This window comes from Ursus americanus, chromosome 18 (genome assembly GCF_024610735.1).
Source record: "Ursus americanus isolate L20-20 chromosome 18, mUrsAme1.1.p, whole genome shotgun sequence".
Classification (NCBI taxonomy): domain Eukaryota; kingdom Metazoa; phylum Chordata; class Mammalia; order Carnivora; family Ursidae; genus Ursus; species Ursus americanus.
This window is the reverse complement of record NC_142144.1, coordinates 17,272,825-17,290,183: the sequence shown is the minus strand read 5'-3', so window position 1 is coordinate 17,290,183 and position 17,359 is coordinate 17,272,825. Positions and strand designations below refer to the sequence as shown.

Here is a 17,359-nt window from a genome sequence, read left to right as displayed (position 1 = left end):
TTTCAGAAGAGGATGGCTAACCCCAGAGAATGATTGAAGATATCAAGTAAGTTTATCTCTCTCTCTCTCTCTCTCTCTCTCTCTCTCTCACACACACACACACAAACCCACAAAGTCCTTGGATCTAATGACATGGGAGTAACAGATCTTTGCAGAGAAAAATGTGTTAGTAACTTGATGGTAGCAGGACAGAGAGTGAAGTGAAGTGAGGTGAGGTGAGGAAGGAGTAGAAAGTCAAAACTGGGGTCAACCACTATAGACTCTACTTTCAAAAGTGTGTTTATTAAGAAGAGGAGAGAGACCTATTGATAGTGGAAGATGGAACGTTTTGTTTCCTTAAGAGGAAAAACCTATGAGCATATTTAAATTATGGTAAAAATAATCTACTGAAGGAGGAGAGACTAGAGATATAAAATACAGGGAGGTAATTAATATGTAAAGTTTCCTAAGAATTTAGGAAGGCATGAGATGCAGTATGAATAAAAGAACTAATTCTAGAGAGGAAAAAGAGCACCTCCTACACTGTATCATGAGGCCAGTGGAAGAGTATGCAGAAAGGAGCTTACAGATTTAAAACTGTTATAGAGGGAAACGGAACTGCTCCCTATACGGTTTTCTGTGTGAATGAGGGAACAAGGTCATCTGCTGAGGGGTGAGGGGGAAGGACAGGGTGTCATAAACTGAAAGACGATGAAGAAGAAAGTAGACTGACAGGAGAAGCCTAGTAGGATTGCCTGGTAGCATGAAGAGTCCAGTTGATATTGGTGATGGATGATATATTGGTGTCAAATGTTCTCAACTGTGTGCTTTTCTCTAGCAGTTTGTATATACAAGCTGCAGGGAAGAAGCGAGACCTGAAGAGCAGTCTTTGCAGCCAGAGGGTGAGCTCCACATGGGGGGTCGATAGTCTTGAGTAAGAGGGGTGGATCAGTGTAATTAATAACTGGGACCAGAATCTCAAACAGTTGCCTCACTTCCTCTAGGTAGCCTTTACTGATACCACTAGACTGAGTCTGAAGCCCCTATTCTGTGCTCGTAGAGCGTCTGAATGCTCTCAACACCTGGCATGCTGGAGGGTAATTTCTGGCTATATTCTCTCTCTCCCCACATTGAATAAAGGATCCCTAAGGACAGGAATCATGGCTGTCTTATTACTCTTCCATGCCCAGCATGTTCTGCAGTACCCGGACCATAGTAAGAGCTCCATAGACACTAATGGGATGAACGAATGTGCTTTATGAACTGTAAAAAACTCTGATACAGAAAGCAGGCTGGGTGGCATACGGGAATGGAGAGAATTAAGACCCTCCAAGTACCTTTTCCCTTTGGAGGTGCTTGACTTTAGAAACCTCTCATCCGAAGAGCAGCTGGAGTGACAGAAACATTTTCTGAGGACCTAATATCAGTTCCAGATGTTTGCAGTCATGTTGGTTTGTACCTCACCCTGTAAAACATATTTCCTTCATCTCCCCTCCTCCACTGTAGCTGAGGGAGTGAGGCCCAGTCTCCAATGACATCACCTCCCTCAAGCTGGTCCAGGGCAGACAGAAGGCAGACGGGTGAGGGCCCCTCTAGCTTCTCAGACAAAGGGTATGGCTGAGCCGTGGCTCGCACGGCTTGAGGAGCTATAAATAATTTCCACAGTATTTTATCAACAGTTCCATCACAACTGTTGCCCTCACCGTCCTCTCAGCCCCTGGGGAAATTAGGGCCATGTTGTTCCTTGCCTTCAGTTAATCCCCCACCTAAATCCACCTTCATAACTGCTCACCTTCACCTGAGAAGGTCTTTACTCCAAGGTCTAAGATGGGATGAGGTGTGTGTGGGTGGGGGTGTCTTTCATTTGTAAATTAGATTTAATGGAAACAGGGAGGAAGAGGATACAGAATGGGGTTGGGGTAGACAGAGGTGTCTTCCCACCCTTCTGGATATCATCCTTGCCCCAGATCTAGATGAACCTAGAGGAGCAGCTCACACCTAAGTCAGTTCAGAGAGACAAACACAAGAAAAGATGGGGTGAGTCATAGAAGATGGCATGAAGTAAAAAAGACAAAGGAAGAGACAGAGAAAGATATCAAGAGGAGAGACACACAGAGGGAGGAAAAGAAGAAGAAGAAGAAGAAGAGAGAGACAATCAGGAAAGGACAGTGAAAGGAGGACAAAAGCTGAGAGCTGGCAGAAGGGGAGCTTGGTACTGATCAGCTGGGGAGCAGCCCAGCAGGCTCCCAGATGCCAGGACAGAAAGGGGGCACTGACCAGCTCCAGATGTTGCTGCCTTCAGTGAGGAGGTTGGGGGGATGGTGGAGAGGGCCTGCTGCCTCTGTGGGGGCCAACAAAGCCCTCAGGGCTTACAGCCCTGAACCAAATCAGTTGAAGTTGGAAAGCCCATGGTAAGAGAGGTAAGTCTCTGATTTTTAAAACATCAAAATAAAAAAAAATCCAGCAGATTACCAAAGAAAATGCAGGGGAGTGTGATGGGAGATTATAACAGTGAGTGAGACCCTTCGGCTTCCTCTCTTCACTCTTCTGATCCTTACAATGAGGAAGTTGGACTCAATGCCTGTGGTCCTTTTACTCTGAACTTCTGGGGTTAACGGAAGCCAACATATATGAAAGTAGCCAAGAAGTGAGGAATCTGAGGGGCTACATTTCCTAGAAGGTCAGAGCCTCCAGCTGCCATCAGGTGGCTAGTTACTTCATCATGCCCAGGCACACAGATGCCGTACATGCCCTGGTTTCCCTCTGCCTCTTGGTTAGGTTTATTCTCAACAAGAGCATAGCATACTAGAGATACTATAGACTGGGAGGAATATAGACTGGATTTGGCAGGGAAAGCAGATAGAGAAACCAGAGTCCCCATTCTATCTCCAACTCTACCACTAACTCATCCTATGTGTGACCTCCAGGCAAGTCCCCACCCCTCCCCAGCCAGTTCCTCCATAAGTCAATCAAGGGATTTGGCTTTATTAAATGTGCTGTGCCTCGGCCACCACTTCATATTCCCACCCTCCTGCCTTTACCCCTGCCCAAAAGGCTGAAACCCATGCCAATTGCTCTGATGAGGCCACACGGGAGAACCAGACGTCTGTTTTTAATATTGATGACAGATTAGCGTGTGGGGAATTTAGTCACCCCCCAAAACAAGCCCCATTTCTGCTCAAAACAACTGGAACAGGAGGCTACTTATGTTTGGCTTTCCCAATAGAGTCCCAGAACCGACAGAGCAATGGCTTCTCTGAAAGAAACAAAGAGAGCGCCAAATGCAGGGGTGGGGGGCAGGGGAAGGAGACAGAGAGGGAGAGTGAGTATTTCAACAGCTAGTTCAAAAGGATGTTGAACAGATGGCAGCAATAAAGTGTGCGTGTTTGTGTGTGTGTGTGTGTGTGTGTGTGTGTGTGTGTGTGTGTGTGACAGAGAGAGAAAGAGTATGTATGCATGTATATCTGTGCACACACACTTGTGAGCTTGCAAATAAACAATTCCAGCGCTGGACTCAGCTATTGGCAAAAATCCAGAGATCAAAGGAGAAAACCCACATTTCCCTATTCTGGCCTCACCTGGCCAAATGTGTGAGTAATCCTAGCTCTCCATCCAAAACAAGTCTTAAACCTTACTTTGTTGTTTTCTTCCTAACATTTAATTTTCCTTTCATTTTTTTTAATTCATGGAAATGAGAAGAAACTAAAATTTATTAGTACCTACTCTTCCCCAAGAACTGTGCTACATTTGACCCTCAAGGCAACTTGTTAAGTGAGTGTTATTTTTCCCATTCTATGGATAAGGAAACTGAGACCTAAAAAAGATTATGACTGGCCCTAGATTTCTCAGTGCAGAGTGGTGGAAATTGAAAGCAGAAGTCAAGTTTTCCAAAGCCCATACTCCCTCATTAGGCTTATCTCTATTTACTTGTTTTAGTGAGAAAAAGAGAGAGAGAGCAGAGGGAGGGGCAGAGGGAGAAGGAGAGAGTCTCAAGCAGACTCCTGCTGAGTGTGGAGCCTATCGATCCCATGGCTTGATCCCCTGACCCCGAGATCACTACCTGAGCTGAAATCAAGAGTCAGGCACCTAACCAACTGAGCCACTCAGGCGCCCCTGAGCTGAAATACTTAAATTTTGGGCTGAGTGAACTTTCCAGATAGCTGAGACATGGTAAAGATGGCATAAAGGAAAAAAAAAAAAGAAGAAGAAGAAGAAGAAAAAATGAGGTTTTTGCTTCAGATAGCCACTCCCAATCATCCATAGCATCGGTTGATCATCATGCCTCAAAAGATCAATAAGCCTTTTAGAAGGCTTATTATGTATTCAGCTCATCTGTAGGGCTATGTAAGACCCTGTAAGGTCACACAACACTCAAGGAGCTAATGTCAGAGTTGAAAATTGAAGATAAGTATATCTATATATCTATATATGCAAATGTAGATATCGATATCTACCCACAGACAATTCAATTCGTTGAACATTGAAGAAAATCTGAGTATGTCAGGCCTTGCAGGAGGATTGCAAATCATAAAGACACAAGTCATTGTCTTCTTTCTTTATAGTAACTGCCCACTAAAAAATTCAAGAATTGACCAGTGGAGACAATGAAAGTCAAGTCACACAAGAAAGGATTATAGGAATCTGTAAAGATGGAGGTAGCTATGTCATCACCTTCAAACTTCTGAAGGAAGAAGAAGAAGAAGAAGAAGAAGGGGTGAAGGGGTGATATCTGTATGGGGTGACCCCAGTCCATTACCTAAAAATAAATAAGTTTCATCTCCATTAAAGAAAAAAAAAAGGAACTCTTGAATCAGAGCTCTGGTTCCTGGATAACTAAAAGGAACAATCTTGGATTTCCATTTCTGGATTAGATGGAGAAACAGGGACTAGGGAGAAACAGGAACTAGATTAATTTCTCCAACTGCCTGAAACAAAGAAATTTAAAAAGGAAGAGAGAAGAGCATTAAAAAAAGAAAAAAATGTTCAAACTGGAACTCAGGCAACAAAGGACAGAGATCCTGAAAAATGGAAAACAAATTATGTGAGCCTTAAAATTTCCCCAGATTATTGGCTTTAAAGGGTTTCCAGGTCACTGTGCAGAGAGAGAGATATTATATATTTACTCATATAAAATTCCCTACACTAAGAAGATAAGAGTTCTCAGTCCGGAGAGACCACAATGACTATAGGGAGAGAGGAATGAAGAGGAGAGAGAAACACAGAGAGAAAATTGAAGAGATCTGTGGAGGGTCCTGTTTAAATATTCAACACAGTACAGACTGATGAATGTATGTGAGGAAACTACTACTCCAAGAGGATTAGATGGAACGGTGCCAAGTGCTCATATAGGGGCCAAAAATAGTGCCTGTTCCTACTAGCCATATTGGAAAATCTCATAATTCACAGGCCATTGTGTGGAGCACATAGAAGGGTCTTGCCTCAGTAGTAGGAAATAATTACCCCTAGACTAAACACTGCTCTGGCTCCACCTAACAAATCTTAAAAGGGAGACCCAAAAGAATAAAACTATTTCCAAGTAACTTAACTGTGTCCCAGAACAGAGTTCAAAAATATTTACAGGAATACAAAAATATCCAGCACCCAACAAGGAAAAAAATCAAAATGTCTGGCATTCAGTCAAAAATTACCTGGCATACAACGAAGCAGGAAAATGCAACCCATAACGAGGAGAGAAACCAATCCATTGAAACTGACCCAGACGTTAGAATTAGCATATAAAGACGTTAAAATGCTTCTAACTCTATTCCATATGTCAAAAATGTTAAGGTATGTGATATATTAACAAGACCCAAATTGAACTTCTCAAAATGAAAATTATAATGTCTGAGCTGAAAAATTCACCAGATGGGGTTAACAACAGGTTAGACTTTGCAGAAGGTATTGAAGACATAGTGCTAGCAACTATCCGAAATGAAGCAAAGAAAGAATAATTTTTAAAAATAAAAAGAGAAGCAGTTCACATGGCCAAAAATACATGTAATTGGAATCACTAAAGAAGAAAGATGGTCAGAAAGAAAACAATATACATATGTATGTACTTTTTTTTAAAATAATGGTCCCCAAATTTCCAAATATGATAGAACTATAAACCCACACATCCAAGAAACTCAATGAAACTCAAGCACAAGAAAATAATACAATTGCTTAAAACTGGTATTAAAGAGAAGAACTTAGAAGGAGCCAAAGGACAAAAGTGGTATGTATGTAAACAGGAACAAAGAGAGGAGTACAAGCAGATTTCTCAATGCAAACAACGCAAGCAAGACAAAGGAGTGATGCTTTTAAATTACTAAAAGAAAAAATCTGTCAATCTGGAATTCTGTACCCAGCAATAACTTCTAAAAGCAAAAGCTGAAAGAATCAATCACTAGCAGATCTGAAATATAGGAAATAGGAAAAGACATCCTTCAGACGGAAGGAAAATGAAATCAGATGAAAATATGTATGTGAAGGAATGATGAGCAACAAAAATGGTAACTACATGAGTAAATATATAAAATTATTTCTTAAATACAAGTATTTTTCTAATTAAAAATCTTTAAAATATAACTTACTATTTAGGGAAAAATAATAACATTGAATTATGAAACATATATATGCAAAAATGTATGACAATACAGTAAAGGCTAGGAGGAGAGAACTAAGAGTATACTATTATAAGGTTCCCACACTATAAAGCGGTATAATAGCTTTAAAGGTATACCGTGATAAGTTGAATATGCATTGTAAACACTAAACCACTAAGAAAAAATATATAGTTAATAAGTCAACAAAGGAGATAAAATGGAATCATAAAAATACCCAATTAAAAAAAAAAGAAAAAGAGGGGAAAAAAGGGAGCAAAGATGGGACAATAGAAAACAAGTAGCAAGACAATAAACTTGACCACAAAAATAACACATTAGATATGAATAGTCCAAATACTCCAAGTTAAATGTAACAATATCAGACAGGATTAAAAAAAAATTAAAAAGACCTACATATATGTTGCCTACAAGAAATACATTTTAAATATAAAGACACAATATAAAAGTAAAAGAATGGAAAACATTAGAGCAATCTGACACTAATCAGAAGATAGCTGGGGTAGTCACATTGATAACAAAGTAGATTTTAGAGCAAAAAATATAACAAGGATACAGACAGCAGTTTTGTAAAAATAAAGGGATCAAGTCATCAAGGAGATCTGGTGATTCTAAATGTTTATGCCCATAATAACAGAGCTTCAAAACACATGGAGTAAAAACTGATAGACCTATAGGAAGAAACAGATAAATCCACAATTGTTGTCAGAGGTTTCAATGCCACTCTTTCAAGTATTGATACAACAACAAAACAGAAAATCAGAAAGGATTTAGAAGACTTGAAAAACATAATTAACCAATTTGATCTAGTTGGCATCTATATTAATATCCCATCCACGAAGAGAAGAATATACATTCTTTTAAAATGGACAGGCCAGATTCAGGGCCATAAAACCAATATCAATAGATTTAAAATGACTAAAGTCATAAAAATTATGTTCTTTGATACAGTGAAATCAAACTAAAATTCAAAAACAAAAAGATATCTGTAAAATCCCCAAATATTTGGAAAATAAGTAACATTAAATAAGTAACAGTGAAGAATCTATAAACCAAACAAGAAAACAAAAGGGAAATCAGAACATATTTTGATCTGAATGAAAATGAAAACTTATCAAATATTGGTAAGCCACTACAGCAGTAATTAGGGGGAATACTTATATTACATGAAAAAAATCTCAAATCAATAACCTCAGCTACTACTTTAAAAATCCAGAAAAAAGAGAAAGGAACTAACTCCAAAGTCAGCCAAAGAAAAATAAAGATCCCAACAGAACTCAGTTAAACAGAAAACAATAGTGAAAACTGATGAAACAAAAGTTGATTGGTTTGAGAAGGTAAATAAATTACCTTCTAGCCAGATCAATCAGAAAAAACAAAAACAAAGATAAGGTAAATTACCAAAATCAAGAATGAGATGGTGATATCACTATAATTTCCACAGATATTAAAAGAATAATTATAGAATGTTATGAACAACTTCTTGCCAGTAAATTCTGTAACTTACATGAAGTTGGCAAATTCCTTGAAACATACAAGCTGCAACTTAAATAACCTTATATCTAATCAGACAATTAAAGGATAGTTAAAACCTTCTTACAGGGAAAGCTCCAAGCCCAGATTATTTTACTGGTGAATTCTACCAAATAATTAAGGAAGAAATATTATTAATTCTACCCAAACTCTTTTAGAAAACAGAAAAGGGGGGAAATATTTTGCAATTTATTTTGTGTGGCCTGAATTGACCCTGGTAACAAAAACAGATGAAAGTATTTCAAGAAAAATAAAGATCAGAACCTCTCGCAAACATAGATGCAAAAATTCTAAACAAAATTTTAACAGAGCAAATCCAACAATACATATTTTAAAAAAAAAAGATAATGCATCATGACCATGTGGGATTTATTTACTCTGGAAATGTAAGGTGTTTTTAATCATTTGAAAATCAATCCATGTAATGTAATTTATCATATTAACAAACTAAGAAACATAAATTATATGATCATTTCGATAGACTCAGAAAACTCAACATCCATTTCTAATTAAAATGGAACAAAAATCTCTCCGCAAACGAGCATTCAGTCTTTCATCATTAAGTGTGATGTTACACGAAGAGTGAGCACTGTGCTGGGAGTTAAGACCTGACTGTAAAGCCCGGCTCTACCAGGTACTGGTTGTAGGACTTTGGGAAAGTTGCATACCTCTCTGGGACTCACTTACTTGATCTGTAAAATGAGGCTGGTAATCATTTGTAGAGTGAAGTTAGAAAAACAACGGCACTGGTTCCTTCGCTCCCTCATCCCCCAAAATCAATTTTAACAACTATCCAAGCAGAAACATACTTCCACAGAACTAAGGTTTCTAGGTAAGGGATGACAGCACCCAGGTGAAGCACAAAAATAGGAAAAGCTATATTAAGCAGGTTAGGAAAGACCGATCCACGATTGTAACCCTCCCCTAAGGCAGAGAGAGAAACCCTCCCTGTGGAAGGAGAGAGAAGTGTGTTCCTGACTTCACTGCAAACCATGTGGCTGCCCTGTTCCAGCACCAGGCCAACCCCCTTGGATGTAGGTGGACCCCAGCAGGCCCTTAGGACGCCAGGCCCCTGGCTAGGGCCACAAGCTACCAAGGCGCCAGAAGCTTCCATTGGCACCAGGCTCCCATGAACTCGTACTCCCAACCCATCCTGGTGCCTGCCAGTTCCAACAGGCCCAGGGGCATCCCTGTGGCACGGGCTCCACTTGGTCCCAGTGCCAGGCTAACTACCACAGACCAAGACTCCCAGCCTGCTTTAGAACAACACCAGCCCCCACCCCCCAGAGCCCACTCCAGGATGGCACAGCTCCTTGGCTATGTCAGACATTCAGAACCCACGGAGAGCACTCAGGAGCTACAAGCAAATGTAGCACTCTTAAGAGTCCCTTTTCTCATCTTCTCCTGTGTGATTGAATCCTTTCCAAATCCCTCTTCCTCCGCACTGAATACAAAACTATCTCACTAGAGATACTATGTCTCACCAGAAAAGGCAATTCCTTGAATTTGATTTCAGTCCCAGAGAGAATAGATTTCAGACTCAGGTATTCAAACATGTGACCTGTACACCTTTCCAAGCAGAAAAGGTTAAATCCTCTTCTGAATTAACTAACCATTTGATACAGGACTTTGAGGATTGAACTCAGAGAACCAGAAATTCTTTAAGGTACGATTTACTATCATCCCCTACTGAAAATCATATGGAAAAAAAAGAAAAAAAGAAAAAAAAAAAAAAAACACAGGCATGGGCACCAGGTGACAATCCCTAAACAATGAAACTTCAAATGCTTTCCCACGTCGGATGACAATAAGTCTCCAAAGGCAGTTAGAAAATCCACTTCTCTCCTCTGTCACACTATCCCAACAAAACGGGAAGTCATGGGCTTTCTACTTACCTGTGTACAGGTCCGTGTCTGTGTATTCATCCACTTTCTTGTGCTGCAGAATATAGTCGGAGACCTTGGTCCCGATAGCTGGCTGAACATCCGCCCACTCCAAGGAGACCACTGTGCTGGAGGGCTCCACTGTTGGGGACAGACGAAGCCTAGAAAGGGGGGACAGGGAAGGTTGGTTGTTTGCCAGCAGTATTGTCAGGGCCCCCAAAGAGTATGCATGTCTCAAGACTAAAAGCACAGGATTCAGGCTGGGCTCAAATCTCTGTATGGACTCTGGCAATTCCTTATATCTCTTTCAGCCTCCACCTCCTTGTCCATAAAACAGGGATAAGAACAGCAACCTTTCAGGATCAATGTGGGATCCGGTAAATTAATCCAAGCATATAATACACGCTCCCAGAAAATTGATTCACTTTCCATTTGTCTAAACAATCTTCTCAATGATGCCTCATCATCAATTAAATTGACAACCCCTTCAAACAGAGTAGCCTCAACCTTCTTGCCATTCTCTTCAATCCAGTAGATCAGTCAACTCTTTAATATCCTTAAATCAATACTCCCTCAGAGAGGGCAGGAGTCCCAGAAAATCCTCTTACAAGGTAAGACACAGCAAAGTGATTGAAGGTTAGAACTGGAAAGGTCCTTAGAGGCTGGGAAATGCAATCACCTCATTTTCACTGATGGGGACGTAAGGCCCAGAAAAGGAAAATTATTTGCCAAAAGTCACCCAGAAAGTTGGGGACAGAACCATGATGGTGATAACTTTGCTTGTCCCCAGCCCAGATTCCTTCTCTCTTTCCACTGCACTATACTGTAGCTCTTCGAGAACCATCTTACAGTGTAATCTCCCCAATGCACACACAGAGGTGTTATGGGACTCTGGTTTCCCCCATATTGGCTCCTGCCCCACTCTCCTATGCTCCTCACAGCACTGTCTGAATCTTGCTCCATCAGTCAAGATGACCTCCTTTAACATCCTCAAGTGGTCAATTTCCCACATCAGGGCTTTCACATGTGCTCTTTCTTTTGCCTGAACCATGACTCTTGCCATTTGTTATCTAGAAAACTACTCTAATTCAGGTCCTTTCAGAGAGGCTTCCCTAACTCCCTCCCCTCCAACTATCACACCAACCCCCTTTCTTCTCTCTCCGAGTACCTCTTCATTTTCGTTTCATATTTTTATTAACCTTTTTAACTGTATCATATTTTCCTGTTTTTGCTTTGATAGCTGTCCCCTCACTGAATGGTCAGCTCCCTAAGTTCACAGACTATCTTGTTCACTGATGAATTCCCCAGTGCCTGACACATGGCAGGTGTTCAAAAATTATTTGTTGAATGAATGAATGAAATGACGTTTCTTTGAAAAGGTTCTACGCTCTATCTCAGTGGCCCCAATGTCCAACACAGGAACTGAGGAAGCAGTAGTCAGTGCCCAGCAAACCTCTCCTGAGCAGATGAGTGAGGAAGTAACGATAAACCCAGGGCACCATTTAAAAAAGCTGGTTTCTATTCTGCCAAAGCTCCCTGATTTCTCAAAGAAGGAGGCAGGTCCCTGAGAATTCAGCGAGCTGGTGACATGCTCTGGGAACAGAAGCAAGCCATGGCCTGGGCTGGTGGGACAGAACTGTGATGCCACGAAAAGAGGTGGCCAAAGAAAGAGGGACCATACATACGTACACTGGCTGCGGGAGGGGGCTGCAGTTGGGGAGCCCACTGGCATCAAAGGCGCTGAGGTCACATCTGCACCAGTCGTCGATCACGTCACCTTTCCCCGAGCACCAGTAGGAGCTCATCAATGCACTCTTGAAGGCCTGGAATAAAGGAGGGCAGAAGAGATGATGATGACCACGGTGGAGAGATTGAGAGTGAAGGTCCCCAGTGACCACGACAGTACCTGACCCAAGCTTCACAGCAATCCACCTAGGCGCAGGACACCATCTCTTGCCCAAACGCTAGCACTCTACCACCAGGTTCTCCCATTCTGAGCCATTCTCTCCGCAGCAGCCAGGATGATCATTGAGGCAGGGTGGCAGTAACAGCAATGGCTGAGAACCTCCTCTGGGGCCCGGCACTCTACCTGAATTAATTTAATCTTCTCCACCTCATGCAATAGATGCCAACAATTCTTATTATCGTCATTTCCCATTCTCCCAATTGGAAAAGTGAGGCACATGGAGGTAACTTGCCTGAGGTTCACAACCAGTAAGTGATGGAGCTGGGATCTGATGAAAGCAGTGTGGCTCCAGACCCTTCCCCCAACTCTTTTTTTTTTTTTTTTAATTGAAGTATAGTTAATAGTGTTACAGTACTCTCAGGTGTACAACATCAAGATTCCACGATTCCATACACTGCTCAGTGCTTACCGCAGCAAGGGTAGTCACCACTTCCTGTTGCTATGCTGCTTCCTGCAGAAGTCTGACCACCTCACCTCCCTGAGTAGACACCTTCAGAGGCTCGCCATGGCTCTCAGAATAAAGTCTAAGGTCCTTACTCGAGCGCCTGACCACTTCCATAGTATCACTGGTCACCAGCATGCTACCGTCCACCCTCGTGCAAACACTAACGTTCCCACCAACAGTAAATTCCCCGCTTATGGAAAGTGTGCTCTAAATTAGGAGACAACAAATTGCTTCTGTAAAGGGACAGATAGCAAATACTTTAGGCTTTGTGGCCAGGTAGTCTCTGCCACAATTACTCAGCTCTGCCTTTGTAGCATGAAATCGACATAGATAATACTTTAAATGAATGGGCATGATTGTGTTCTGATAAAACTTCATTTACAAAGACAGGAAGCAGGCTAAGTTTGGTCTAGGTCCACGGTTTGCTGACCCTTGCTCTAAATGGTCATTAACATTCTATATAATTGCAATATGCCTGTCTTTTTATTAAAAAAAAAATCTTTTCTCCCTGCTGGAATATTCCCTGACCCCTTCCTTATACTCTAATTCAGTCTTCTGCTCTTAAGTGGAACATTTCTTTGCTCCGGGAATCCTACATCTTGAGTTTCTTAAGCCTTGAATCATGCTCCTCTCCTGGACACCATAACATACTAGACCACACCTACTGTCCCATTCCCTTGCCTGTCTCATTCAACAGATTCTGCTTATACCAAGGGTACAGGCCATGCCTTATTCCAACAAGTATTCTCACAGGCCCTGGCATAGATACCCAGTCAATATTTACTGAATAAATAAATGGACGCTGAAAAACATCATTAGACTCGTGCTCAGGTTCAGGTGTGCTTCATGCTTTAGTCACTTCATTTACACTGATGTTTCAAGGCACTGAGGATTCAGAATGTTTGACAGCTCTGTTTCAAATTTAGGGACTTTAGAGAATATCAATCTCTTACCCTTTTACCAGGTAACAGACCCTATGCCTTTTTTTTCTTTTATGTTTGTTACTTTCTGTGTACTTTTTAAATGAAAGTTTCGTACTGCCCATAACCAAGGACACCCGATTACCCGGGTGTCACATTTCCCACCCTGTATTGTCAAAAGACTCAGGTGTAACATGTTTGTGTAAAGAGGGTCTCGGGTCTACAAACTGAGCCACCCAAAACACAGATCCAGGGGGAGGGGAGTATCAAGAATGCTATTATAGCAATGCACCCAGCCGTCCTGCAGATCTGTCCCTTGCTTCAGTAGTGCTTGGACAGAACAGACCCAGGGACACCCCTCCTTCCAGACTCTGACCACCCTCCAACCTCTTCAGTCACAACCTTCAGAACCATCTGCTCAGCCGCCCTCTGTCTCTGGGACCAGTCAACACTGTATTCTGAGCTTAGCTCCTCATTGCCGGTCAAACGAGTTTCTAGACTCATTAGTTACTCCATCAGCGTGAAGGCTACCATTAACCCCCTGGTCAACATGCATCTGTGGGCCTTCTACACGTACCTCCTTCTGGGCTTCTCTTTCCACCTCGACAATGTGCCTCTGGAAGGCGTAGGCCACTTCTGTGAGTTGACTGAGGAGATACGCAAGGGCACCAAGCGTCTCTTGACGATGCAAAACCAGCCCGGCAGCCGTGCCCTCTTCTAAAACATTCAAAAGCTTTCCCATGATGAGTGGGGTGCAGAAGCCGCCGTGGTTCTGGGGAAGAACCCGAACCAGGCCGTTTTGGAGCTGCATGCCCTGCGTTCTGCCCAAGCAGGCCCCCAGCTCTGTGACGTCCTGGAGAACCACTTCCTAGGTGAGGAGGTGAAACTCATCAAGAGATGGCGACCACCTGACTCACCTTGTCATGCTGGCTGCCCCACCTCCCCCAGCTGGGCTGAGCTAGTATCTCTTTGAAAGGCTTCCCCTCAAGCACAACGAGAAGCTTCTGGAGCCCAGCAGCCTTTGAGGACCCTCCCTGGCATCCGCCTGGTACAGGGGCTTTTGCCTAAGCCTCTCCCTGCAGCCACTAGGCAGCTTTTTAAAACCACCCCACATCCCTTTCCCAAGCCATGGGCCAAATGGAAACAATAAAGCTTTTTAGAGGAAAAAACAAACAAACAAACAAATGCTATCATGTGAGTCTCCACACATTGCTCCCAGTGCCTCTGATGAGGAGGCTCCAATCCTCCTGCTGAATGTTCTTGACCGTATTCTCTGCTAGGGAATGAACAAATGATCTGATTTCTCCTGAATTAAGAGTAGTGACTAAAGACATTTTAAAAAGAATTATAATAAAAGCTCATGTTCGTGAAGCACCTGTTACACAGCGTAGGTGCTTTAAGGGCATTAAAAAATGTAATTCTCACAACAGGCACTGAGATGCAGATGTTATCATCTTCATTTACAGGTGAAAGAACTAGGAATGAGAGCAGTGAAGCGATTGTCCCCGGATCGCACAGCAATCTAAATAGTGGAAGCAGAATCCCAACCCAGATCTCTGTGACTCACAAGCGCAGGCCTTTTCTATTTAACCCTGTGGGGCAGTGGAGTAGACCCCAAGTAAGGTTGCCAGATTCAGCAAATAAAAATACAGGATGCCTCGTTAAAATCAAATCTCAAATGACCGAGAATTTTTATTTTTTAAGTCCATGTCTCTCAGTGTTTGCATATAAAGTACGTAGGCCAGAGTCTGGCACACAGTAATAGCGCTATTCCTACTACACGTCAGAACCAACGCTGGAGACAAACGCCCGTTATTCAGCACCGGGTGGGGGTGGTGAGGGTGGGGTCTCATGAGGACAGAAACTAAATGGGATCGCATGAGGTCATGCTGACTGATGGACCTTCCTCTCCCTTCAGTTGCAGGTTCCCCTTTACTAAAATCAACGTGCAAAATGGCTCATGGCCTAAGATTTGGTAACATCTCCAGCCAGCACTAAGGGCTTAATACTAGATTGGTGAAATCCAGGGCCACGGGTGAAAGTGACCCAGATGGTAAGAGACTGCTTTGACTGTAGCAAGGAGAGGAGAGAGAACATCCTGTTTTGTTTGTGTATGTGTTTTTGTTTTTGTGTGAGTGTGTGTTTTGTAATCAATAGTTGCTTGAGCTTGTGGAAAACAAAACAGGAAATCTCTCTGGAGTTTGTGAGTTTCACCATCCAAGCTGCTCTTGGGAAGAAATCCTGCCTGGGAGTCTCCACATCTACTGGCTTGGTCCCAAACCATGAGAACAGAATGGGGACTGGTGCAATGGCCAGGCAAAGCCTGGAGAGAGCACAAACGCACCCTGATAAAAGGCCGACATCAAAGAGGGAGTCCTGGCTAGGCAGCAGCAGCCAGCATTGTGTCAGGGCAGGATCACTCTTTCCTTATGTCTCCAGCCCTTGCAACATCCCATCTCGAATCCAATTAGATCCCAGGGGAGGAGAATCATAGAATGTTCTAGCTTCAAGGGACTCTGTAAATCATCTAATCTAATCCATTTGACAGATCAGATACAGTGGCTCAGAAAGGCTGGTGGGCAGGTCCAAGGTGAGAGAGCAACTTTGTGATGAAATGATTCTATGCCTCCATTTAATCCTAAATTACCCTTTGAGATGGATGTCCAATGCTCATCACAAGTGAGCATGGAAGAGTAGCGACTTGAACTGAGGTCCATCTGAATCCTGGCACCCTGGACCTTCCCAGGTCACACAGGAACAATAAATGCCAAGATTTCATCCAAAACATCCTTTTCAGCTGCTCCGTTTGGATCACGTGCTGATGTGCTGTTTGTGCATGTCTGTGAGTGTGTGTGTGTGTGTGTGCGCGCGTGTGTGTTCTCAGAGGAAAATGAAACCTTACACTGGAGGCATTGTTGACTCCTGGCTTTGGAGTCAGTGAAGGGACTTAAGAAACAAATCCTGTACTTAAACAAGGGTAAGGACTACATTTGCATGACCATTGGTTTTCATAACAAAGAAATGCTTCCAACTTCTTGCTAATTAGCTAGCAAACCAAACTGGGCAGGAGGAGAAAACAGCCACAAAAATGTTAAGCAATCAAAATAAACTAGGATTTATTTCTGACTCGATGGTTACTTCCCTATTTGAACTTGCCTAGTTTAAATTATTGAGTTACCCCTCTCTTTAAGCCTTAATTTCTCCATCTGTAGAATGAGGACGCAGAAGATATATTTTTGAAAGTTTAGTGAAGTTCAGTAAACATTCACTGATCTTCCTACTCCATACCATCTGCTGTCTAGATGCTAAGATGAACAAGACTCAGTAGCTAACTTCAAAGGACTCAACAGTTTAATGGTGAAGACACAATCACAATGATTATGGTTCAAATGCTATGAAGTAAAACACACAGGAGGCTCTAGGAATACCAAGGATGGGGCTCTTCCAGCTCTAAAATTCTGACAATGTCTTCAGAATCTTAACTTTAATACTCCTGTACTTGATTAAGATACTTGGGACCACCGATACAGAATGTCACTAAGCCCATGAGTTAAATTCCATACTCCATACTTACAATGACTTTATTTTTACACTAAAAATCATACTCAGAGGCTGTTATTTTTGATATTGAGACGATTCTGGTCTGTCTGACCAAAAAGATGCCCTGAAGTTTTCACTCAAAGCTTAATGGATTTTGTTATCCCCACAGTGCTATTAAGATTGGTCTTATGGCTGTTCAGTCCTCTTCTCTAGGCAATTATCATAGCCTCTAGACTGGCCTTCTAGCTCCGATGTCACCTTTTCCAGCACCTTCTCTCCTAGCTTTCTATAACATCACTGCTGATTCCACCCTCTTGCTCGGACTCCTTCAAAGTCCCACCTCCTTCTGGTTTAAGCCTCTGCTTCTTAACCTGACATTCAAAATCCTTTGTTGTTCAGCCTGTGGCTCCTCTCAAAGGCTCTCCCCACTGTACCCACTCAAAGATCCGGCATATGCCAAGCCTTCTCTTATGCTGTGCCTTTGTTCT

General features: G+C 42.4%; 1 protein-coding gene across 2 annotated transcripts in view; it reads right to left on the bottom strand.

The window, feature by feature from the left end:
- The window catches only part of ASTN2 (astrotactin 2), an 845,639-nt gene that overhangs the window by 131,136 nt on the left and 697,144 nt on the right, over positions 1-17,359 (bottom strand). For both annotated transcript variants that reach the window (XM_045791077.2, XM_087869420.1), the window contains exons 18-19: positions 11,690-11,823; positions 10,013-10,161 (exon numbers count right to left, since the gene is read on the bottom strand). In XM_045791077.2, the coding sequence (XP_045647033.1) occupies positions 10,013-10,161; positions 11,690-11,823 (283 nt within the window). The remainder of the gene's footprint in view (positions 1-10,012; positions 10,162-11,689; positions 11,824-17,359) is intronic.